Source organism: Calonectris borealis, chromosome 1 (genome assembly GCF_964195595.1).
Source record: "Calonectris borealis chromosome 1, bCalBor7.hap1.2, whole genome shotgun sequence".
NCBI lineage: Eukaryota > Metazoa > Chordata > Aves > Procellariiformes > Procellariidae > Calonectris > Calonectris borealis.
The window spans coordinates 128112816-128138609 of NC_134312.1; the positions used below are offsets into that span (position 1 = coordinate 128112816).

The 25794-nt window shown below is 40.3% G+C and overlaps 1 protein-coding gene across 2 annotated transcripts in view; it reads left to right on the forward strand.

Annotated features, from left to right (window-relative positions):
* DMD (dystrophin) overlaps nucleotides 1–25794 on the forward strand; it is a 1244291-nt gene that overhangs the window by 865303 nt on the left and 353194 nt on the right. For both annotated transcript variants that reach the window (XM_075174519.1, XM_075174510.1), the window contains exons 49-50: nucleotides 442–543; nucleotides 6085–6193. In XM_075174519.1, coding sequence (XP_075030620.1) covers nucleotides 442–543; nucleotides 6085–6193 — 211 coding nt within the window. The remainder of the gene's footprint in view (nucleotides 1–441; nucleotides 544–6084; nucleotides 6194–25794) is intronic.

The window sequence follows — 25794 nt, forward strand, 5'->3', positions numbered from 1 at the left end:
CACTGTTGCATCTCATGATACGGTTTTAATGCCATGTACTGTATGAACAAAAGGTTAACTAGTGCACTTTTAATCTGCTGGTAATGTAAAACAGACAAAAGGACAGAGCTGCTTAAATGAGATTTCTCATGCCTGTCTTTCCTAGTATGAATTTGTGTTACCTTTATAATCGTATTATTGAAACCTTCAGGATGCTAGCAAAATAAACACCTATTGCTGTTTATTTTGCTTGCGTTACTCTTTTCCATCCCTTTTTGCTTTTGTTTTCTCTGGTGACCCTCTTTGTCCTTAGCTGCTACTATCCATAAGTTTTCCCAGAAACCAATCCTGAGCAGAAACTAATCTACTGGTGTTTTATAGCTTCCCATGGAGCTTTAGGACTTTTCGGTCTTATTGCTTATGCTACGGTTAATCTACACTGCGTGTGTTTTTATTTTTCAGGAAACTGAAGCAGCAGTGCAGGCTAAACAGCCGAATGTGGAAGAGGTTTTGTCTAAAGGGTATCATTTATATAAGGAAAAACCAGCCACTCATCCAGTAAAGGTAATGAAGCAACCTTTAGCAATATCCATTACTGTGTAATGGGTTATGCTTCCCCTGTTGTACACTTGTCCTTGATGTGCTCTGTTTAAAATCAATGAAAGAACTTGGCAAATGGCATTTGTTCTGTTCTGTGACGGCATAGCCAGGAAAAATGTAATGTTCCCAGCTAGAAAATTTTTGCATATTGTGATGGGAATATTGTTTTTGACATTAGGGTTGTTCTACCTCTTCAAGAGTAATCCACATTGAAAGCAAATGTAATTTTTGGTGCCTAATTAATGGCATCATATAACATGTTTTTAAACTCCCTCTTTTGAATTTCGCTTTCAGAAATTTTGTCAGTTAAAAAAATGAACATGTTTTCTAGAACAGGTAAGAGTCAAGTCATAAAGAGGGCCCTTTGCTTTAAAATTTTTCCATTGTGAAGGAAGGAAAACATGGCAATATAGACCTTTCCCACTCAGTTTCTCTGCCAAAATTTGTGTAGAATGACTGACTTGATTCTGTTTTGGAGCAGAGGATACATTTTTAAGAAGGCTAATGCCTCCCAACACTTCTCTTTTAGAAAAATGTACTATAGAATCCTTTTCCCCAGCACAGAAATCAGTTTGAAGGGGATATTTTACACTCAGTTTCCTAAAGACTATGTAGACCTTCACTAAGACTAGAGTATTATTTTCTACCCTGTAGAATCTTGAAGCAGAAAATAATCAGCAAGCAACCTCCCATGTATGGTTCAGCTGCTTTTGGAGTGGGAGACCAAACTAGTAAGGTCACTACCGTATCAACCAGAGCTTGGTCTGGTTTCTGGTTTTATAACTGCTAATAAAGTATCTGTGAACATGATGATTAGGAGCACATGTATGCACTTATGTCCACTTCAGAAATTAATATATATTTAATAATGATTTGGTTTCTTTTATTCTTTCCTGAACAGAAATTCTTAAGAGTTATTTTCCCCTTCAGTATCTATGCTTTTTTTTTAATGATCTGTTCTCCTAAACAGTGATAAAACACTGGTAAAGAGGCAAACTCAAGGTGACTTAAAAAGTAGTGTGATAATGAAAGTGGGCAGAAAAAAAGCTTTTGACTCTGTGTTGGGCATTTTCCTTGGCTAATACAGCACTATTATTGTTGGGAACTGAAACATGTCATCTGCACACTGAATGGATGATGGAAAAAAAAAATCACTCAGCAGTAACTGCATTTACTCATTTCGTGTGACTTCAGCTGCAGTCTTAGGGGATCTTACTCCACATTTTAACACGCAAAGCACTTGAAACAACAAAAACCTAGAGGTTTTGGCTTTCTAGATTTTCATAATTGCATATGAAGAATTGCAGAATGAATGCTGGCATTTTCAGGAAGAACTAGTACTTGTTTTACATACCACTGACAGAAGTATAAATGGTGTGAAGTGATTGATTAGGCTAAATTTCTGACATAGAAGTGTACTCTGTCTATTTCTTTTAAGTGTTCACATCAAAGATGGTGAAAACTGCTAATTTCTACCAGATTTACTGGAACTAGATAACTCTTTAAATTAAGATTGTGATGTCCCTTGCGTTGTAGTTTTGACAATGATATTATAAAATGTGTCTGTGAGGAAATTAGTAACTACTTCTGGAGTAGTGAGTATTTCATTTATAGTCCCTCTTTAATTGCATTTTACTCTTTTCATTACATTCTGTAGTTCAGTTAATTGAAGGACCTGTGAAGTTAATTTCTGGTTCACTGTCTGTCTTGTACAATAAGTCATAAAACAGTGAATATATACTGTCAGGACTGTTGAATTGCTTTCTTGATGATGTAGGTTTCCTTAAGCTTCCACCCATTTATACTGAGTTGGTCTTCTGTCATCGTTCTTCATGAGTAACTTCCAGTACTGTCTGCTATTTATATATTCCAATACAGACTTTTCAGTAAATGTCAAAATCATTTTCCTCACAAAAGGTATTTTGTGGAAGCAGAAATAATTTATACTCAGATTAAAGTGTTTTTGAAAAGATATTAGCAAGATTGCAAAGTTAAGCACTCAAAATTTTAGAAAATTCTTGAATTGAAGCTGCTGTTATGGCCTTGGTTTAGGCTGAACCCTGCCTAATTCAGTACAGGATATGGATAGCACTCGCAGTGCAAGCAGCAACTCAATACTTAGATTCATATTCCTTGTTTAGTTTGTGGCACAGAAAAAAAGAGAAATTACATGGCCTCTTTAAAAGCATTAATTACTTGCATAACATTTCTGGACAACTTTTTAGATTAATTAGTTCCCTGAGGAACCTTTGTCTTAGCTTCCTTTTTTTCTCTCTGATTTCTTTAATTCACCACAAATCTTCCCATTCTTTTCAATAAATAAAGTAGAGGTCCTATAGACTCATTCACACCACAAGCCTCTCCTGTGCTGGAAAACAGTATGTGCACCAATTTCTTTAATTCTCTGACAATTATGTGCATTGTATCTGAATTAATGTTCATAGTTGACATTATTCTGGCATTTCCTAATTTTTAGCTGTTTATCCTTGCAACCTTTATAATATACTCTCATTAAAGTGTTTTGAATGTAAATTAAATCCCATGTATTTATATTGACAGATACTTAATCTTATCTCATAGCTATGTCACTGAAATAAGTCTATTTTCACACCTTCACTAAGCATACTAAAAGTGCTGATGTTGGAATTTTGCAATGCAGGACTGTAAAAATATTTTTGTTGGCACATGAAATCCTAGTATATGCTGATTCAAGAGTCAAGAATGGGATGAGATGTGTGATCCTTTAAGCACTAGCACTTTAATAATCAGACCTATTCACTTTTATAAAATGGATTTCATGCTTTTGAAATGCATTTCTGTAAAGCTTTTGCAGGTGGGGGAGGGAGAGGTTACTGCTGGTGACAGTGGCAACAGAAAGAACGTAAGCCCCAATCTCATGATTAACAGCACTTAAACAGAACAGTTTATTCAGGAGAGGATTTCTGTGGCAGTGGAAGAGCTGTAGTTCCCTTGCCACAGCACTCAATTTGTCCTTTCCCATGTTGGGTGGGAGAGTAATAGTGAGGAACTCATTTTCATTGTCTTCAGTCTTGCATTTAAAAGACTACATCATTTCTCTCTCTAAATACTCCTATTTAGTTTTAGTGCTGTCAATGAGATTAGTCATGTATGAATGTTAACCTCACTTAAATTGCACCGGTGCTGCCATTTAAAGGAAATCAATAAATCAATGAAAGTGTTCCTCAATGCAGCATATTTTGTTGTTCATACTTGTCACCAAAGCTCTAGAGTTGCAATTACAGAAGAATTCTTGTGCTCAAAGTAGCTAACATTTTAATGCACACATGCTAATTTATGGCAGATGCAGGATTGGATCAAACTACAATTGTGATAGAAGAGTTTAGAACTAGCTACTCTCTTATTAGTGGCGAAGATATTGCCTCAGACAACCCTCTCTAATGTCTGTGGTAGGCATGTTTTATATTTTGTCATGGCTGGAAAGAAATCCCTGGCTCACATCCACATGAATGATTAAGCAGCTACTCATAGTGAGGACCAATATTATATTTATAACATCCATATATCCTTCCTGAGTTACTGTGAATACATTGTAAAATGAAGCCAGACTTTGATAGTGTAATCTCTCCAGCTTTTGTTTTTAAGGGCTCTCTGCACTCTCTGCTGCTATTGAATTAATAGATATTGGAGCAGTCCTTTGCACTTTAAGCTCTGGAAGTAGGTTCTTGGGCTACAACAGCAGAAGAAAAAGGAGCTTTAAAATCTGCTGTAAAATGTGTCCAAAGTGTGTGTTTCTGTGTGTCCGTAATCCACACAGAAATAAAACATATGTATGATTTTCAATTGTCATATGACAAGTTGCATTTATCATGCATACCTGATTGCTTTTTCTGCCTAGTCCTTGTAGTCTATTATCAAGGAGAATCTCTGCTATTCCTGACTTTTTTATTTTTAATGCAGTTTTTAAACTGCTCTTAAAGATAAAAAGTTGGTTTATTCCCTAATGCAGAATTGTGTCCTTTCTCTCCTGCCCTGTCAAAAAGCATTTATTCAGAAATCTGTCCAGAGTTTATACCAGGTAATATTCTAGTCTCTATTGGTGACAGATATAAGAGAACTTTGCAGGTTTAAAGTACTTATGGCAAAGCTTAAGGCAAATTCTAGAAACGCTCCCCTGACATATCAGAATATAAAATTGTGCTACCTCAGCGCCTCTGTGTGTGTACACATTTCAATTTAATGAGTATTGTTCCCTATCCCTCTCCTATTGACCCCTGTCATCTTAAGACTCTACGTAATTAAAATACCTGTCTTAATAGGCATCCTGTTTCCATCATGGCTGGATTGTGATTTAGGCTATATATCTAATCGTGAATTGGACACAAGAATACTAAAAGCATTCCTGAGTGGCATTGGTACTCTGTGCTGCTTTTTGTAGCAGACAATCAGGGAGCAGCATAAAAAAGAAAAGCAGTCTTCATTTTAAGAGTTTAGAGATGCCAGCATAGAATTAGCAATGCTTCATCCTTCTTTACAGTCCTTAGAGCAAGGAAGAAAGAGGGATAGAAACAACATTCTCAAGTCTAAATGTCTCTCAGGGTTATCTGAGGACCGATGTAATTTACATTCCATACTTTCACTTAGGTTTTGTTTGAAAATAACAATTTAGCCATTACTGGTCAGGACTGCGTGCCCACACACTGAAGTTTATGACTCCCTGAAGACTCCTAAGACTTTCTTTTTATTTATTTTTTTTAATAAGTGGAAGAATGTGTTCTGCATTTGATATTACAAATTGCAGAGGTTTTATTGACAAGGTTTTTTTAATACATAATTCACCTTTCTATTTTAATTTTAAAAAATGGTGTCTCGCGTTTGTGGTGGTAAAAAACTCCACCTCTCTACAGTATGTTAAAGAAGAAGTCATCCTACGTTCCCTAAAAAAATGTAAAGGCCTGTCGACCAGGGAGCAGGGCAAGCCAGTGCTTCCTGGGAGCAGGGAACAGTGGGGGCTCCCCACTGAGCTGCAGGACAGGGTCTCACCAGCCAAGGCCCCTCCCGCTGCCCCCAGCCAAGAAGCAGGGCAGGCCGGGGGGCTGCGCCTGGGTGCAGGTCAGGATCAGGCCCGGTGAGGGGAACCAGAGTCAAACACAGCCCCAGGTGGCTGGGCAGGGCCATAGGGATGGGAAGGCGCTGAGGTTGGTCCAGGAAGTCAATCTGTGGTTGGGGTCAGGCAGCTGCGCTGGCTCTAAGTTGGCCCTGAGCTTCAGCAGCCAAACTTTGAGGAGGAAAGATGCTTTCAGGACCGTGGCACCATGAAGCTCTTTTGCAGCCCAACTGGGAAGAAATTTACTCATCCCTCTCTCCCATTTGTGAAAATTAATTGCTGTTTCTACCTTTCAGTTTTTTTTTTTAATTCAGGTGGTCCATCAGATGGAGAAAAAAAAAGTCAAATTAATTTATTTTACATTTATTTACAATAATTTATGCATTATAAATTTCATATATTGTTATTTTCTATTCTAGAAAAAATTAGAAGACTTGAATGCTGACTGGAAGGCAATAAACCACTTAATTCAACAACTAAAGGAAAAGCCAGCATTAGCAGCATTTGGCCTTTTCTCTTCAGGTGTCTGTAAGTGCTTTAGTATACACAACTTTTGAAATTAATTACAAATCACATAGTTAAAATGAAAATGGCTGGAGACTGTCTAAATTCATTCTGCATTTTTACAAATTTCAGCTTTAGCTTGTAAAAGGGAGGTGTGCTAGAGTGGCATTCAACTTGGTTTTCTATCATTTCCTTTCTATTTTGTGTAATGTGTCCCAGAATTCAAATTAGGTTATGGATTTGATGAAGAGATTGCAGCATGCTTTTCAAATTATTACTGTTTCAAAGTTTTGTTTCTTTGTTCTATGAAGAGATGAGATGGGATTTTGACTTTCTACATGTATTCATGGAGGAAATACTATGAAGGCAGAAGAATTATTTAAATTAGAAGATAATAATGTTACAGGTCAAATGGATGTAAATTGGTCACAGAATGAAATTCTGAAATTACTTTTTATGATAGGGCAATGAACTGAGACTGTTGGAAGACAAAGCTTGTGTGTTCATAGAAAAGGTTGTATGACAACATGGTAAGAATAATTCTGCAGTTATGTCTGTGATATATGTCTGAGTGTCTTGAGTTCATGAATCCACAACCAGAGACTTGATCTCCATTTAATTTAAATTATTTGGACAATATTTATATTGAATTCTTCTCATATCTCTTTGCACCTGCTGGTCCCTACAAGGACTGCAAACTCATTTTTATCTCCTTGATAAATGGATTTTATTTCCCACTGCTTTCCTTTGAAATGTAGTGATTAAGCATGGGTGAAAAAGCAATACATAATGGAAGCACTGGGTTAAATCTGAGTTTCTAAAGTCTCTAAGATTCTTTACTTGATGTTGAACTATCTGAGTTGCTCAGATGAAGAATGTTACTCACCCATACAATTTGGAAAGCTGCTCATCAGATGTGAGAGCAGAAGGAAATTTCGTCCCTCCCCCATCAGATTGCCTGTAACTCAGGCTATACTACAGCTACAGTAGTCACCTGGGATTTGATTACTTGTAGCATGTTGATCCCTCTTGCTTTTAACATGTTTTAATGGGTAGCATACAAGAAGAGCTGAAATTGGAGAATTCTCTACCTTCTACTCGTGACTTTCTAGGACAGCAAAGCAGAAAAATCTTTTTTCAGAGAAGTAAATAATTGCACCATATAGACAGAATCCAGAATATTCAGTACCAGAAGACAGTCCAACTTCTGTCAGAATAGCATATATCAATTCAAGCAAAGCAGATGTCTTGTGTATGACATGTTGAATCTTACTAAATAGGAACTATCATTTAGTTTTAGTCATTTAGAACTGCTGTGGTTTCAGTGGCAATTATTTCAATTTTCTAAAAAGGGCTAAATACCACTAGTATTTTTTAAAACTTGTAGTACAGCAGTATCCTTGCTTTACAGGATTTTGTTCTAAGGCATGCTATAGAAATTAATGTAATGACATGGGGGAACTGAAGGAGATGTGTAATTATTTTTTGCTGTGCTGGGTCACTAAACTTGATCTGTCAGTTTTGCATGTCACCAGGTTATGTCAGATTCCAGGGGGAGGAAGTGTTGGTGAGTTGTGTATTTGCTGTTACAAAGGAAATGATAATGATGGAACAAGAGAGATAACACAGAGTAGTAGTGCAATAGACTCCTATATTAACTTATCTTTAGCCAAAGAACTGCAAAATTACTCATTTACTTTAATTCGATATGTAGGCTCTGACTACTAACATTTCAGAGACTCAGCAGATGGAACTATACATGCAGAAAATGAAAGCACTGGTGTTCTGTAAAGGATTAAGCAGGAAGTAAGATTGATTTCCTTTCTATTGCCAAGAGCATTTAAAATTTGAACCTGTGCTTGTAACACTAATTCATAATTTTTCTTTATTTGAGTCAGTTTACTGCAATCAGATCATTATAGATGTATCACCATAGAACTGTAGAGTTCAGAAGGGACCTGGGGAGACATCTATTCCTCTTGCTCAAAGCACAGTCAATTAGCGCAGGTTGCTCAGGGTCATGTTCAGTCAGGTTTTGAATATTTCCAAGGATGGAGACTCCATAACCTCTCCGGGCAGCCTGTTCCAGTGTTGAACTACTCTCTCAGTAAAAAAATTTTCTTATTCTGTTTAAATAGAATTTCTAGTATTTCAATTTTTGCATGGTGCCTCTCATCCTGTCACTGGGCATCACTGAAGAGAGTCTGGCTCTGTCTTCTTTACTCCACCAATCAGATATTTATACACATGGATATGATTCCCCTGAGCCTTCTCTTCTCCAGGCTGAGACAGCAGGTTTCTGCAAAGATAGAAAGTGATATGTGTTACTAAAGTATTTTTGTATGTCGTTTAAAAAAAAAAAAAGAGGGGAAAAAAAAAAGAGATTAAATGTCAGGTTTTGTCATACTATGCTATAAGTTCAGTAGTTATTTTAACCACTTACATTATAGACATTTTTATGGACTGACTTGTTCTGTGCTGCTGATTCTCATGAATCATGCATTGATGTGCATAAAGACTCAAATTGGCTATGGGACAGCCAGCTTTAACCAAGTCTCCCAAAATCTAAACAATCTGATTAAAGGTAATTTTTTAAAGAAAGATGCACAAAATTATTTTGGAAGGACTCTGAAACAATGGCAGTATCTCCTGTTGATAATTATTCACTTCCTGATTCTATAGAGACTTTTGTGGGCATCAGAATTTAATAATGTTGAAATCTGTGTTTGAGACCAGGGAATGAAGATGTAATTGGCTAATCTCTACTGCCCTGTCAGGTGTCATTTGGTCTAGTCTGGCTACAAGAACTCAGCCAGAGGGTCTTGCTAAATATGCCATCTGGTGGCTGTTACAGAGGTAAAGGACCCTGTTTATAATTATTTCTAGGACTGTGTATTATAGTTTCTTCGGCAGAAGTCGTCCTTAATATCCCACCGGTCCAGTGTGCCCTTGGGCATAATGAACAAGAACTACTTTTCCAACTCGAAAAATGTACTGAGCTAAAGGGTACGTCTAAAACCTTAGCAAAGATTGACTTCCAAGACAAGATGATTCAGGAAGGAAATCACACTTGCTATGTGTACTTGACAGGATAACATGAAATTGTGTGAATGTCTCTATCCAAATATCTTGATGCATTGCTTAGCCAGCAGTTTGAAAACATTTTAAGCAGAGAGAAATGCAGTTTTGGAATGTGCTTTTACAGGAGGGACAGATTTTAATAGTATCATTAGCATTCATATGACTTCTTTTGTACTGAAGTGCTACCACTGTATTTACTTAATAAGTTAGGTAAAGTTATAAGCTTTGTAAACCCATGTGAATACATTGTGGGGTGAGAGGCATTCCTGGCTTTGGTCATGGGGAAGACATTTTCCATTATTTGCCTTCATTCAAGTAAGATGTTAGGGGAAAATTTTGGCCACTTTCGTTTAGAGCTATACTTGAAAATACAATTTCTTAAAAAGGATATATATTTATTTTCAGTCATGCTATACTTGAAGTTAGTGAAACTTGAAAAATAACTGTGAATGAATACAGCTGAAAATACTTTGTCAACTAATTTTACATTTTACATGTACGGCTAATAAACTGTGAGCGGTACATTTTATTGGTACTCTTGCAGTTTGTTTAACTTATTCAGTGAACAGTACTTTGTGTACAATCAATTTTACTTTTTCCTCTGAATTTTTACAAAAGTTTTTGTGGTTTTGTATGACATGCCTACTCAAGTGAAACAGAAAAATGTATGACTGTGAAATGAAGAAAAAAGTAGAGTGAGAGTTAGTGTCAATTACAATGGTGAAATTGCTTCCAAAATTAAGTAGAATGTGTCCCTTTAAACTTTACAAGTTACCAGTCTTATTTTGGAGCATTTTTTGTAACAGGTCTAAAAAAAGATAAAGAAAAAAGAATTGGTTTTGTTTTGCAAATTGTAGCAGAGTTAGAGATGCATTTGACAGAAAGGCTTTATATGCTGTGTTAGTCATTGTATGTTTAATACAAAGAATTTGAAGAAATCTACTGTACAGTATGAAGAAAAATACTGTATCACCAGATCTCATAACACTAGCCATCAGCTTTCGGTATCTTTCTTTGAATGCATACAATCAAAGGTCTTCTGTGCTTTCAGTATAATTTACTTTGGGAGTAGGAGTCAGAGACTGCAGGCACAGAGCCACAGACTGGGCTTCCATGTTGTCGTGGTTTAACCTGGCAGGCAGCCAAATACCACGCAGCCGCTCACTCACTCCCTCCGCCCCCTCAGTGGGACAGGGAGAGAATCGGAAGGGTAGGAGTGAGAAAAACTCATGGGTTGAGATAAAGACAGTTTAATAGAACAGAAAAGGGAAAATAATAATAATAATGATAGAATATACAAAATGAGTGATGCACAATGCAATTGCTCACCACCCGCGCTGACCGATAACCAAGTAGCGATCGGTACTTCCTGGATCACGCCTACCCTTCATATACTGAGCATGACGTCACATGGTATAGAATATCCCATTGGCCAGCTGGGCTGGCTGTCCTGATTATGTTTCCTTCCATCTTGTGTACCTAGCTCAGTCAGTAGGCATGGGAGCTGTCCTTGGACTAGGAGGGCACTTAGCAACAACTGAAAACATCAGTGTGTTATCAACATTCTCCTCGTACTAAATCCAAAACACAGCACTAGGAAGAAATTTAACCCTATCCCAGCCGAAACCAGGACACATGTACAGGGGAAAGAAGGCTTTTCAGGATTTAGAATGAATAAGGGAGAATGCAAGAGGAGTGATCTATCAAGCTGAGTCCATTAGTAGCAAGTTGTAACATGAGGATTGTGAGCTGCAGTAACTTCACTAGCTGATTTAACCAAAAGAGAACTCATTGCTTAACAACCCATATATTCAGCTGAGGCATAGAAAAAAGATTCACAGCAGTCACCTCCAGAGTTTATAATACCTTGAGTTTTGGGGTTTGAATTGCAAGAATCATATTTGTGAATCTGGGCAAACTAGTGACGAAAGAATTTGATTTGCTTGTCCTTTGATACTTTAGTTGAAGGAGTGCATCCTAAGGTATGTCTCCTTCTGCTTGGGAAAGTTTAGTTTGCCTCTTACTTCTCCATGAAACAAGTCCTCACCTGGACTAGGCATGCTGCTTTGTTCTAGGCTTACAAGATCTTACAAAACAGTTCTTGAAAAATATCACTAATGTTACTCTCTGAGTATATGTACTGCTGTGGTACATATACTGAAATTCATATGCACTGCTTGGAATGTAATATAACATGAGAAACATACTGGTGCTACTAAAATATACAATTCCTGAGACTGTGGGTTTTTTGAGGAAAATTAGCAGCAAACGAAAGCATGCATGTGAAAATACATTCCTTGATGAAATAACATAAGGTTTAAAACTAAAATACAGAATCAGAAGCTGAAAGTGTTTCTGTAGTGCTAGTGTCTGTATTTTATGCATCTGGAATTTTCTTTTATTTTCTTATTAAATGCATAGTTGAGTGATCTATTATTCTATATTGGTTAGTTCTAAGATAGAGAGATGTACAGATTGGGCATAGCAGTATCCTGCCTGATGAAGACTGCCCTCTTAAATCTCTGATATGATTTGGTTTAATATTTTCAGTGGGGGTAAAGTTTTTTTTGGTTTTGAAACTAACTGTTGAAATATATTTATTCCATCAATTTCGAAGCTGGATCATGTAATGTCCCGCTGCCTCTTTAAAAACAAACAAACTATTTGTTTTTAAGACATATTCAAGGGACAATGACAAAAATGTAAGAAACAAAATGAGTGCCTTGTGAGGGCACTTACAAGCCACGTGCGGGACAACCAGGGGACCAGGCCCAGCCAGCACGGGTTCATGGAAGGCAGGTCCTGCTTGACCAACCTGATCTCCTTCTATGACCAGTTGACCTGCCATGTGGATGAGGGAAAGGCTGAGGATGTGGTCTACCCGGACTTCAGTAAAGCCTTTGACACCGTCTCCCACAGCATTTTCCTAGAGAAGCTGGCGGCTCATGGCTTAGACAGGTACACTCTTCGCTGGGTAAAAAACTGGCTGGACGGCCGAGCCCAGAGAGTTGTGGTCAACGGAGTTAAATCCAGTTGGCGGCCAGTCACAAGCGGTGTTCCCCAGGGCTCAGTTTTGGGGCCAGTCTTGTTCAATATCTTTATCAATGATCTGGATGAGGGGATTGAGTGCTCCCTCAGTCAGTTTGCAGATGACACCAAGTTATGTGGGAGTGTTGATCTGCTCGAGGGTAGGAAGGCTCTGCAGAGGGATCTGGACAGGCTGGATCGCTGGGCCGAGGCCAACTGTATGAGGTTTAACAAGGCCAAGGGCCGGGTCCTGCACTTGTGTTGTGTCACAACAACCCCAGGCAACGCTACAGGCTTGGGGAAGAGTGGCTGGAAAGCTGCCCGGAGGAAAAGGACCTGGGGGTGTTGGTTGACAGCCGGCTGAACATGAGCCGGCAGTGTGCTCAGGTGGCCAAGAAGGCCAATGGCATCCTGGCCTGTATCAGAAATAGTGTGGCCAGCAGGAGTAGGGCAGTGATCGTGCCCCTGTATTCGGCACTGGTGAGGCTGCACCTCGAATACTGTGTTCAGTTTTGGGCCCCTCACTACAAGAAGGACATTGAGGTGCTGGAGCATGTCCAGAGAAGGGCAACGAAGCTGGTGAAGGGCCTGGAGCACAAGTCTTATGAGGAGTGGCTGAGGGAACTGGGGTTGTTTAGTCTGGAGGAGGCTGAGGGGAGACCTCATCGCGCCCTACAACTGCCTGTAAGGAGGTTGTAGCGAGGTGGGTGTTGGTCTCTTCTCCCAAGTAACTAGTGATAGGACGAGAGGAAATGGCCTCAAGTTGCACAAGGGAGGTTTAGCTTGGACATTAGGAAAAATTTCTTTACTGAAAGAGTGGCCAAGCCTTGGAACAGGCTGCCCAGGGAAGTGGTGGAGTCACCATCCCTGCAAATATTTAAAAGACGTGTAGATGTGGCGCTTAGGGACATGGTGTAGTGGGCGTAGTCGTGTTGGGTTGACGGTTGGACTCGATGATCTTAGAGGTCTTTTCCAATCTTAATGATTCGATGATTCTATGATTCTATGAAAATGACAACAACTAACTTTTGGGCAAAAATGCACAATAGATACTATTTTCTTTTTTGTAGTGTTTCATAACTAATATGCTCTGAAGCAGTCATTGCTTATATATTATGCGCAGTGCTTGACTGAACATATATGCTGTAGTTCAGAACGGTGTTTGTCAGAATTTCCAAATGTTAGTCTTAAAAATCCTTGTGCATTTCATTATGTGCACCTGAAAAGATAACAATATGTGTATTCAGAGGGTAAATGAAAAACAAATGTACAAATCAGATATTAGAGTGTCTGTATTGTTTATAGCAGCTGGCATAGTATAATTGAGACCAAGAATACTCAAAATAATTCCTTGGGGAAGACTGGACAATCTAGGAACGTGTGTGTCTGCAGTGTTTTCAATGCTAATGCAAACATGTGTTGCTATTTATCATTGCGCATAACATTCACCATTTAAAAGAACTGTGCTATCAACTATTAAAATACTTGTGTAGGGGTCATGGTAGATATTTAATTTTTTAATTATTTTTTAATTCTCCACAGAGTTGAACAGCTAAAAATCTACAGCGTGCATCTGTTGTGACAAGTAGTTCTACACTGAATTAGAAGACAATGCTACTGCCAGTAGTCCATTCTAGTTAACATTAGTTTTAGGACACTGGTAAAAACACCACTAGCATGAGAGTTGTAATAGAGAGAAATATTATTTCCAATAATGGCCATGTCTAGAATTGTATAATTTCTGCTACTTGTGCATGTAGAATCTAAAGGAAATGTCTATTTTTAATAATAGTTATAATTCAGTTTAATTCTATGAAAAGTTTTACTAAAACAAAATGCAAGAAAGAAAATGAACAGGGAACAACGCAGTAAGGAAGTATCATAGAGAATACCTTGAGTTCTTGAATCAGTGGAGAAGAGTAAGATTAGGCTCTTCCTTAAGTCAGCTGGCCTAACAAAGGTTGCTTACTCTCTTATAAAGTGAAATAGTAAAGGAAGAGATTATTGTCTTTACCTTTTCTTCTGGTTGCTTTTGGATGAAGGAATAAATAATGGTTTATATAAATAATTTTAATTTTCTTGGTTTGAGTCATTTTACTTTATAAGCTTCTGTAGTAAAGGGGCTCACAGCCTGTGTTGGCCCTATTATGTGTACATTGCCATATATGTAGTTTCCCCATTGTGTTCAGGAAAGAAGTTGCCTGATTATTCCATCTGATTTTCATTAAGAAGCTTTTTCGCTTCTAACACATGTGCCACATCTAACAAATAGCAATATGGCACAAAACTGAATCTGTTACCATTTGATTGGAGAGTTTTCAAGGTCAGGACCCAGTTTCACATGCAGTTCTATTTTTCAATACAGCTGACATCAGACACAAGCTGAAGACAAACTTGTCTAATAAAGCTTTCAGATTCAATTTTCTCTCTGCATATAGCTTCAGGAATCTCTGGAGGTCATTCACAGCATGTGCTGCAACACCAACAGGGAGAAGTAATGAAAAGAGTCTAGATAAAAAGCTGACACTAGGCCTTCAGAGCTGCATGAATAAAAACATAATAAGCAAATTTATAAATGCAAATCTCTGTGATTCTCAAAATTTCTATCTTGATCTTTATAGCATATCTTGATGTGAGGATTTGTTTCTGGGTTGTCTAACAGGTGAAAAATAGATGCAAAATACATTTAAGCCACAAAAGCTCAATTTAAATAAAAAGAAAGAAGGTTACACCTTTATATTTAACATCTTATTTCATGGATCTCGCAGTCGGTTACTCTTTGAAAGTATCTGTAATAAACAGGTGTGACAGTGCAGTTTACAAAGGGAATGTGGACTTTTAGTTTGATTTTTCAGGGCTTAGTTGATTAAATAAAACTCACTCTGGGTTACTACTCAGAATTTTTATTATATTCATACCTATGATGAAATGTAAATCAGAAAGTTAAAACAGGAGTTGGCTGCTTTGCTGTTATTAAAAACAATATGGAATCTAGGTCTACTTTTCTATTCTATAACAAGTTGTTGAAAGTGCAGCTGTCAAGATTTATGATGTAAATAAGACTAATGCTATCATCCGTCTTTCAAAGGACCGCATTCACCTATTCTATTTTTAAAATACGATCTGGTATTTTCTTCTGAGAAGCGGGCTTTGCAGCTTGTTTTCTTTCATTTGATTTCTTGATCAATAGTTAGTAGCAGCTGGATATACAGGATTCATTTTTATTAAATCCCATGAAATATAAATGATAGCATACTGTAGAATTCATCAGACTGTTATTGATAACCTATACCAGGTGAGAGCACAGAACTAAGTTATAGTTATGGTTAGTCTTTTTTTACTCACGTAACATGGCTCAGGAGGGAAATAAATTAATGTTTATTTTTCTCCAGAACTATATTCAGCACACACTGCAGAATCCAATGTTAGTAAGGAATCAGTGGACATGGGAAGAGCTACAAATGTTATCTATCTGGGCCTCTGTAAGGCCTTTGACACAGTCCCCCACAACATCCTTCTCTCTAAACTGGAGAGGTATGGATTTGATGGGTGGACTGTCCAGTGGGTGAGGAATTGGTTGGATGGACACATTCAGAGGGTAGTAGTCAACAGCTCGATGTCCAGATGGAGATTGGTGATGAGTGGTGTCCCTCAGGGGTCTGTATTGGGACCGGTACTGTTTAATATCTTCATCAATGACGTAGACAGTGGGATTGAGTGCACCCTCAGCAGTTTGCAGATGACACCAAGCTGAGTGGTGCGGTTGACATGCCCGAGGGATGGATGCCATCCAGAGGGACCTGGACAAGCTTGAGAAGTGGGCCCGTGTGAACCTCATGAGGTTCAAGAAGGCCAAGGGCAAGGTCCTGCACCTGGGTCGGGGCAACCCCCGGTATCAATACAGGCTGGGGGATGAAGGGATAGAGAGCAGCCCTGCCGAGAAGGACTTGGGGGTACTGGTGGATGAAAAGCTGGACATGAGCCAGCAATGTGCGCTCGCAGCCCAGAAGGCCAACCGTGTCCTGGGCTGCATCAAAAGAAGAGTGGCCAGCAGGTCGAGGGAGGTGATTCTGCCCCTCTACTCTGCTCTAGTGAGACCCCACCTGCAGTGCTGCGTCCGGCTCTGGAGCCCTCAGCATAAGAAAGATATGGACCTGTTGGAGCAGGTCCAGAGGAGGGCCACAAAAATGATCAGGGGGATGGAACGCCTCTCCTATGAAGAAAGGCTGAGAGAGTTGGGGTTGTTCAGCCTGGAGAAGAGAAGGCTTTGGGGAGACCTTATTGCAGCCTTTCAGTACTTAAAGGGGGCTTATGAGAAAGATGGGGACAGACTTTTTGGCAGGGCCTGTTGCGACAGGACAAGGGGGAATGGTTTTAAACTAAAAGAGGGTAAATTTAGACTAGATATAAGGAAGAAATTTTTTACAATGAGGGTGGTGAACCACTGGCACAGGTTGCCCAGAGAGGTGGTAGATGCCCCATCCCTGGAAACATTCAAGGTCAGGTTGGACGGGGCTCTGAGCAACCTGATCTAGTTGAAGATGTCCCCGCCCACAGCAGGGGGGTTAGACTTGATGACCTTTAAAGGTCCCTTCCAACCCAAACTATTCTATGATTTTATGATTCTATTTTTCAAGAAATGTGGCAACAACACAATTGCATCATTTTTAAAACACAGATAGACAGAATCAAGAATTTGAATTAGTTCATTCTGGAAGATATGGAAAAAGGGATTCTCATTAAAGTTCCTAACAAAAAAAAAAGTATCTGTAATAAAATGATAGTTTATGCTCTTTTCCAGTTTTTCTACCTCAATTTCTAGCTTTACATCACACATTTTTTTTCCATGCTTTAAACCCACTCTCTCTCTCTCCCTTCTTTTTGTTACAGTAAACAGAATTACTATAATATCTGATTATCCAAATAGCATGGTCTTGCAAATAGCAGTAATCTCTCTTTTCTGTTTCCTTTTATATAGTAATTAGGTCTATTGGCAACTACATTGTGTGAAAATCTCTTTAATTTGATAGAATAATAGAAAGTGATAGGTCATTCTGCACACAGTGCTCTTGATCTGTGTGCTGTTCTTTGTTGACTTGTCTTTAAAAGAGCAAAGCAAGCTGGCTTTTGCTTCTGAAAGGAGCAGTGCTCAGTGCCATCCTGGTCATATCCTACCGAGAAATGCAATGGCTCTTTGACACCCTTCCTAATATTTCTGAGGTGACTGGAGCTGCCACAGAGTTAGGTCTGCTATGCAGAGAAACAGCCAACCAAGAGTGTGAGCAAGTGCGGTCATAGATCATGACCAGAGTGGAGGCCACAGGGAATGAGGAACAAAGCTCGTAATTGGTTCTAACGTTTCTGCTCTAGTCAGACGATGAAAGAAAGACACTCATTCCTTAAACTGTAGAAGGATAAAACGAGGAAAAGATGGCGAATGAAAACCTCCTTTTCTACTCCAGCTAGAAAATTGTTTAGTCTTGTTTATATGAAGCTTGTCACTGAAATATCAGACTGATGTCTTTGATTGTATCAGTGTGGAGTAGCAGAGAACACAGTGATGGAGATATGCAGGTAGAGATTTGCATTACTGATATTTCCTTCAACAATAGATTGGTGGTCAGATAACACTTAAATTCCCAAAGGCAATTCTTCCTAAGGTGAAACTAAAATAGCTGGAAGAGCAATAGTGGTTAGTTTGACCTGAAAAATAAGCATTATATGTGTTTTCATGAGAAAGGCTGACAAGTGTTCTACAAAGTAGTACAAGGCAAGATATTTTAACATTTCTGATGAAAGAACAGAAGGTGCTTGCAGTGATTTGAGGAATTACTTTGTCAAAAACAAAGTGGCAGTGATGATGTTGCCTTCTCTAGCTTTGAGTAACTGTTCTTAATTCTGCAGAATTTTTCTCTCTAAGAATATGGGTAGACTTGGAAATTTTTGCATGAATACTGTAATGCTGTTAAATTAGCTAGTAACTGAACTCTGATGATTTCAAAGCTTCTTCAAACTTGTTCTGATTTTTTTTTTTTTTTTAACTACATGGTACCTGAAATTCCACTGGCTCCTTGGTATTCTGTATCTGTGTACAATTTTTTATGCTTTTTTCTTCAGAGTTCCCCTCGGCTAGGATAGCAATTTATGCCTGTTAAATCAATTTGTAGATCTTACAAAATTAGAAGAGGTGATTTTCATAAATGCCCAGCTCAAGTGCATCTACACCAATGCACGCAGCATGAGCGGCAAACAGGAGGAGCTGGAAGCCATTGTGCAGCGGGGTAGCTATGACTTAGTCGCCATCACGGAAACGTGGTGGGATGAGTCTCACGATTGGAGTGCTGCAATGAATGGCTATAAGCTCTTCAGAAGGGACAGGTGAGGAAGGAGAGGCGGTGGGGTAGCCCTGTATGTTAGGGAGTGCTTCGACTGTCTAGAGCTCAATGGTAGTGATGACGAGGTCGAGTGCTTGTGGGTAAGGATGAGGGGGAAGGCCAACGAGGCAGATATCCTGCTGGGAGTCTGTTATAGACTACCTAGCCAGGACGAGGAGGCAGACGAAATATTCTACCACAGGCTCACAGAAGTCTCCCAGTCGCTAGCCCTTGTTCTCATGGGGGACTTCAACTTTCCGGACGTCTGCTGGAAATACCACACGGCAGAGAGGAAACAGTGGAGGAGGTTCCTGGAGTGTGTGGAGGATAACTTCCTGACGCAGCTGGTAAGCGAGCCCACTAGGGGAGGTGCCTCGCTTCACCTGCTGTTCACAAACAGAGAAGGACTGGTGGGAGATGTGGTGGTCGGAGGCTGTCTTGGGCTTAGCAACCATGAAATGATAGAATACTCAATACTTGGTGAAGTAAAGAGGGGGGCCAGCAAAACCACTCCCATGGACTTCCGGCGGGTGGACTTTGGCCTGCTCAGGACACTGGTCAAGAGGGTCCCTTGGGAGACAGTCCTGAAGGGCAAAGGGGTCCAGGAAGGCTGGATGTTCTTCAAGAAGGAAGTCTGCTGTCCCCATGTGCCGCAAGAAGAACGGGCGGGGAAGGTGACCGGCATGGCTGAATGGGGAGCTCTGGCTGGGACTCAGGGAAAAAAGGAGAGTTTATCACTTGTGGAGGAAGGGTCAGGCAACTCAAGAAGAGTACAGGGATCTTGTTAGGTCGTGCAGAGAGGAAATTAGAAAGGCAAAAGCCTGGCTAGAACTCAACCTGGCCACTGTCATGATAGACAACAAAAAATGCTTTTACAAGTATATTAATGACAAAAGGAGAGCCAAGGAGAATCTCCATCCTCTATTGGATGCAGGGGGGAACGTTGCCACCAAGGACGAGGATAAGGCTGAGGTACTTAATGCCTTCTTTGCCTGTCTTTAATAGGCAGAGCAGTTATCCTCAGGGTACTCAGCCCCCTGAGCTGGAAGACAAGGACGATGAGCAGGATAAACCCCCCAATCCAAGAGGAAGAAGTTAATGACCTGCTACGCCACCTGGATGTTCACAAGTCTATGGGGCCGGATGGGATCCACCCGAGGGTACTGAGGGAGCTGGCAGAGCAGCTTGCCGAGCTGCTCTCCATCATTTACCAGCAGTCCTGGTTAACTGGGGAGGTCCCGGACGACTGGAGGCTTGCCAATGTGACGCCCATCTACAAGAAGGGCCGGAGGGAGGATCCGGGGAACTACAAGCTGGTCAGCCTGACCTCGGTGCCGGGGAAGATCATGGAGCGGTTGGTTTTGAGGGTGCTCACGAGCCATGTCTGGGACAACCGGGGGATCAGGCCCAGCCAGCACGGGTTCATGGAAGGCAGGTCCTGCTTGACCAACCTGATCTCCTTCTATGAGCAGGTGACCCGCCATGTGGATGAGGGAAAGGCTGTGGATGTGGTCTACCTGGACTTCAGTAAGGCCTTTGACACTGTCTCCCACAGCATTCTCCTAGAGAAGCTGGCAGCTCACGGCCTAGAAAGGTACACTCTTTGCTGGGTAAAAAACTGGCTGGACGGCCGAGCCCAGAGAGTTGTGGTCAACGGAGTTAAATCCAGTTGGCGGCCGGTCACGAGCGGTGTTCCCCAGGGCTCAGTACTGGGGCCAGTCCTGTTCAATATCTTTATCAATGATCTGGATGAGGGGATCGAGTGCTCCCTCAGTAAGTTTGCAGACGACACTAAGCTGGGCAGGAGTGTTGATGTGCTGGAGGGTAGGAAGGCTCTGCAGAGGGACCTGGACAGGCTGGATCGATGGGCCGAGGCCAACTGTATGAGGTTCAACAAGGCCAAGTGCCGGGTCCTGCACTTCGGCCACAACAACCCCATGCAACGCTACAGGCTTGGGGAAGAGTGGCTGGAAAGCTGCTCAGAGGAAAAGGACCTAGGGGTGCTGGTTGAGAGCCAGCTGAACATGAGCCGGCAGTGTGCTCAGGTGACCAAGAAGGCCAACGTCATCCTGACCTGTATTAGAAATAGTGTGGCCAGCAGGAGTAAGGAGGTGATCGTGCCCCTGGACTCGGCACTGGTGAGGCCGCACCTCGAATACTGTGTTCAGTTTTGGGCCCCTCACCACAAGAAGGACATTGAGGTGCTGGAGCGTGTCCAGAGGAGGACAACGAAGCTGGTGAAGGATCTGGAGAACAAGCCTTATGAGGAGCGGCTGAGGGAACTGGGACTGTTTAGTCTGGAGAAGAGGAGGTTGAGGGGAGACCTCATCGCGCTCTACAACTACCTGGAAGGAGGTTGTAGTGAGATGGGTGTTGGTCTCTTCTCCCAAGTGACTAGCGATAGGACGAGAGGAAATGGCCTCAAGTTGTGCCAAGGGAGGTTTAGATTGGACATTAGGAGAAATTTCTTTACTGAAAGAGTGGTCAGGCCTTGGAACAGGCTGCCCAGGGAAGTGGTTGAGTCACCATCCCTGGAAGTATTTAAAAGACGTGTAGATGAGGTGCTTAGGGACATGGTGTAGTGGACATGGTGTGTTGGGTTGACTGTTGGACTCGGTGATCTTAGAGGTCTTTTCCAACCTTAATGATTCTATGATTCTATGATTCTATGATTCATGAGACTCTAAAAGTTGGAGCTGCTGGCAATATCTGGTTTTCGTTATATCTAAGAACTAGCTGCCAAAATTCAGTTTTATGCCAATAGCGGTTCACTGGAAATGTAAATTGTTGTCATATAGATTGACGTCCCATTGAAAGCTGCATACTAAATCAAGGAACTTGTTACTTTTGCTGACAAAAGGAATACTGAGAGGTGCTTGCATCATTTGTGACAGATGTTGTCACAACGTTTTTTATAAGGCAAGTAGGTGACAGAATTTGATGGAACACCACAATTGCTGTAGTACAAAACATTCATTTTCATGAAACCCTTTTCTAACAACTGCAACAACTGCTTACTCAAAAAGACTTCTATCCTTTGGAAAAAAAAATGCTTTCTGTAAGGTAGAAATAATACTGCCTTTAAAAAACAACAACAGAAAAAAGGCCGTTTTCAAAAAATAATGCTTGACTCGTTGAACCGATACTCTTCAGAATGCCCAGAAATGATTGTATGTGTTTCTAGAGATTGGAAAACTTAATTAGGAATGGAGGGATCGATTGCTGAATACACTTGGGGGGGAGAGGGAATAAATACAAAAATGAAATTTTATTTCTTTATTAAAATATGAATTTAAATAACAGCAACAGTAGTATTATTTGATCACTTTCAAAAATCAAATTTCTTATTGACAGTGTCTTAGTATTACCAGAGAGACTCCTTGTGTTGATTCTGTCTACTACTTCAAGAGATCCCAAAACAGGCTGGAACATTTTCCTCAACACTTGCTTTAGTTCAAAATTTTTAAGAGCCAACCAGGTAATTTTATCCTTAAAAACCCAAACATATAAGTAGTCCTCATATGGCAAATAGCAGCTCCATTGACTGTACTTTTGCATATGCAGATTATTACTATGTTTTACAGATAAATTAGTTTTAAATTGGTTGTTAGTATCATGGATCTCTTTGGGATTCAAAGTGTTACTGCAGTATAAAGTTTGTAGCTTTTCTGTTCCCCAAAAGACTGACTCCCTTGATGTAATGCCTTCTTAAGGTTTCCCTTCAAAGTTCACATGAAAAAGGTTAAAATGTTTATGTCTATAAAAAAAGGGAAATTTTTATTTCATGATTGATTAAGAAAAAAAGCCCATGTATCATCCTGAAACAAGAAAACTAATCTGTATTGAATGCTTTTAACTGTTTTCTTCATTGTCAAATGTAAAACTCTTTATCAGAGATGAAAATATTTGTAACAGGCCACCATGAATGAATGTATGTACTAATTTTGTCAAAAGTTGAAACTAAAACTAGCAGAAGAGGATGTGAGTCACATCCATAATAAGAAATAATAATTTTTAGATATTACCTATTCATTTTAATTGAGACAGTCTGAATTCCCTACTTCAAGAAGTTTTTCTTCTTTGCCTTTTAAAACATATGTCACGAGAGCCTAAGGGAAGACTCAAACCAGTAATGACAATAGAGGATACGGGGCACGGGCAAGCCAGAAAGAAATTGTTTCTCTCAGCTGTGGGTTTCCTGGCACCTCATATCACAATTAAGAAATAAGACAATATTGTTGGCGGGGAAAAAACCAAACACAAACATTTCTGATTGTTTTTCCTTTTGTTACAATAAATAAGAGATATTAGCCTTAACATACATTCAGTTTATATTATGCCAGCACTTGAATCAACTTCTACATTTGTAAAAAAAACACTAGCAGTATCAGAAAATGGTTATTTTTGCTGTAGCAGAAATATTGGTGGCACTATTGCAGATATTTGTTCAGCTAACCTTTAAATTTCTGAACAGAAAGAAGTAACAAACACAATCATGTTTTATACATAGTTTGCATAAACAAGAAAGTTTATTTATAGAAGAGGGAGATTTTTAAATCTTAACCATTAAATTGAATGTACTGGGTTTTGTTTTCTGTTTAGTTTGTGGTTTAGTTTTTTTTCCCTCCATCTGGACTATTTTTAAAGCATTATCTCAATATTGTAATGAGTATCCACTGGTGACACTATATAATTTCAGAATATTGCTTTCACCTAACTTCTTAAGTGTGTGTTGATAGTTAAATTAGCCTTGGTATTGTAATCAGTGACGCTACTATAAATTGAATCTAGAACCACCATGGTAGCTAGCATATGAAAGGTTCTTGTGATACCTTTTTTTAGTTTTAGTGTCTGCTTAATTCTTACACTCACTAAAAGTGATCCATTCATACTCTAGCCTTTTGCTTTTCAATTTTTAGTGGGCCCATCAATCATGTTGAACTTTGCCTAAGACAAGGTTCACAGGGAATATCATGACAATGCTATGTTACTAAAAGAAGACTGAACTTTGGAGCAGTTTGTCTTTCAGAAAGGTTTGAATAGAACAACAGTTCCAAGCAGAGCAAGAGTTATTAACGCTACCTCAGTTTATAGATATGTATTACAATCATCAATTGGTTTTATACTACCTGCCCCTGCTCGAGTCATAGTCTAACTAGGATAGAGTACTGCAGATTTAAAGCTTTTTCCACCAAATGTAGTGCAGTCAGTTGAATGTTTACATACACTGTGCCAGGATTATTTCCGTGTATTATCTTCAGTCTTAGCTGCTTCATTCCCAAAGCATTCTCTGTTCTCACACTATTTCCAATTTGGCTTTTAGGAAGTGTTTGGAACTGAGAATATAGCTTTACAGGACTGCAGAATAGTTGAGGTTGGAAGGGACCTCTGGAGGTCATCTGGTCCAACCCCCCCTACTCAGGCAGGGTGACCTAGAGGAGGCTGCCCAGGATCGTGTCCAGGCGGCTTTTGAGTAGCTCCAAGGATGGAGACTCCACAATCTCTTTGGGCAACCTATTGCAGGGCTCAGTCACCCACACAGTCAAAGTGTTTCCTGATATTCAGAGGGAACCTCCTGTGTTTCAGTTTGTGCCCATTGCCTCTTGTCTTGTCACAGCGCACTACTGCAAAGAGCCTGGCTCCATCTTCTTTGCACCCTCCCTTCAGATATTTGTACACGTTGATGAGATTCCCCCCGAGTCTTCTCTTTTCTAGGCTGAACAGTCCCTGCTCTCTCAGGCTTTCCTTGTATGAGAGATGCTTCAGTCCCTTAATGATCATTGTGGCCCTTCACTGGCCTCTCTCCAGTAGCTCTACAGCTGTCTTGTACCGGGGAGCCCAGAACTGGATACAGTATTCCAGATGCTGAGTGGAGGGGAAGGATCACCTCTCTCCACCTGTTGGCAACACTCCTCCTAATGCAGCCCAGGATACTGTTAGCCTTTGCTGCAAGGGCATATTGCTGGCTCGTGTTCAACTTGGTCTCCACCAGGACCCCCAGTGCCTTTTCTGCAAAGCTGCTTTCCAGGTGGTTGGCCTCCAGCCTTTGCTGGTTCATGGCGTTGTTCCTCCCCAGGTGCAGAACTTTGCACTTCCCTTTGTTAAACTTCGTGAGATTCCTATCAGCCCATTTCTCCAGCCTGTCAAGGTCCCTCTGAATGGCAGCACAACCGTCTCTTGGTATGTCAGCCACTCCTCCCAACTTTGTGTCATCCGCAAACTTGCTGAGGGTACACTCTGTCCCACCATTCAGATCCTTAAGAAAATGTTAAATAGGATTGGATGCAGTATTGACCCCTAGGCAACACCACTAGTTACTCGCTTTCAACTAGACTTAGTGCCACTAATTACCACTCTGCGGGCCCAGTGGTTCAGCCAGTTTTCAACTCACCTCACTGTATCCTCATGTAGCCCATACTTCTTCAGCTTCTCTATGAGAAACTTATGGGGAGACAGTGATGAAAGCCTTACTGAAGTCAAGGCAGACGATATACACTGTTCTGCCTGCATCTGCCAAGTCAGCCGTTTTATCGTAGAAGGTGATCAGCTTGGTCAAGCACAACTTCTCCTTGGTGAATCCATGCTGACTATTCCCAATCACCTTTTTGTGCTTTATGTACGTAGAAATGGTTCCCAGGATTAGTTGCTCCATCACTTTCCTAGCCTTTGAGGTGAGGCTGATTGGCTTGTGGTTCCCTGGGTCCTCCGTATTGTCCTTCTTGAAGATAGAAGTGACATTTGCTTTCCTCCAGTCTTCGGGCACTTCTTCCAGTCACCATGATCCATCAAAGTTTATAGAAAGTGACCTTGCAATGATATCTGCCAGCTCCCGCAGCACTCACGGGTGCATCCCATCAGGGTGCATGGACTTATGTGTGTCCAGTTTGCTGAAGTATTCTCCAACCTGATTCTCTTCCACAAAGGGTAGGTTTTTAAAACTCTTAACTTCTGTACATGGAAATTATCTTGAAGTGCCTCCTATGATGACAGTATACTCATCAAATAAACCATTAACATTCTAGTTTTAAGTATCTTGCATACAAAGTATTTGCAGAAGCTCTTCTCAACAACAGGTCATAATCTTAACTTTTTGCTGTGCAGCAGTAAGTTAACTTCACCTTAATCTTATTTATGTTATGATGC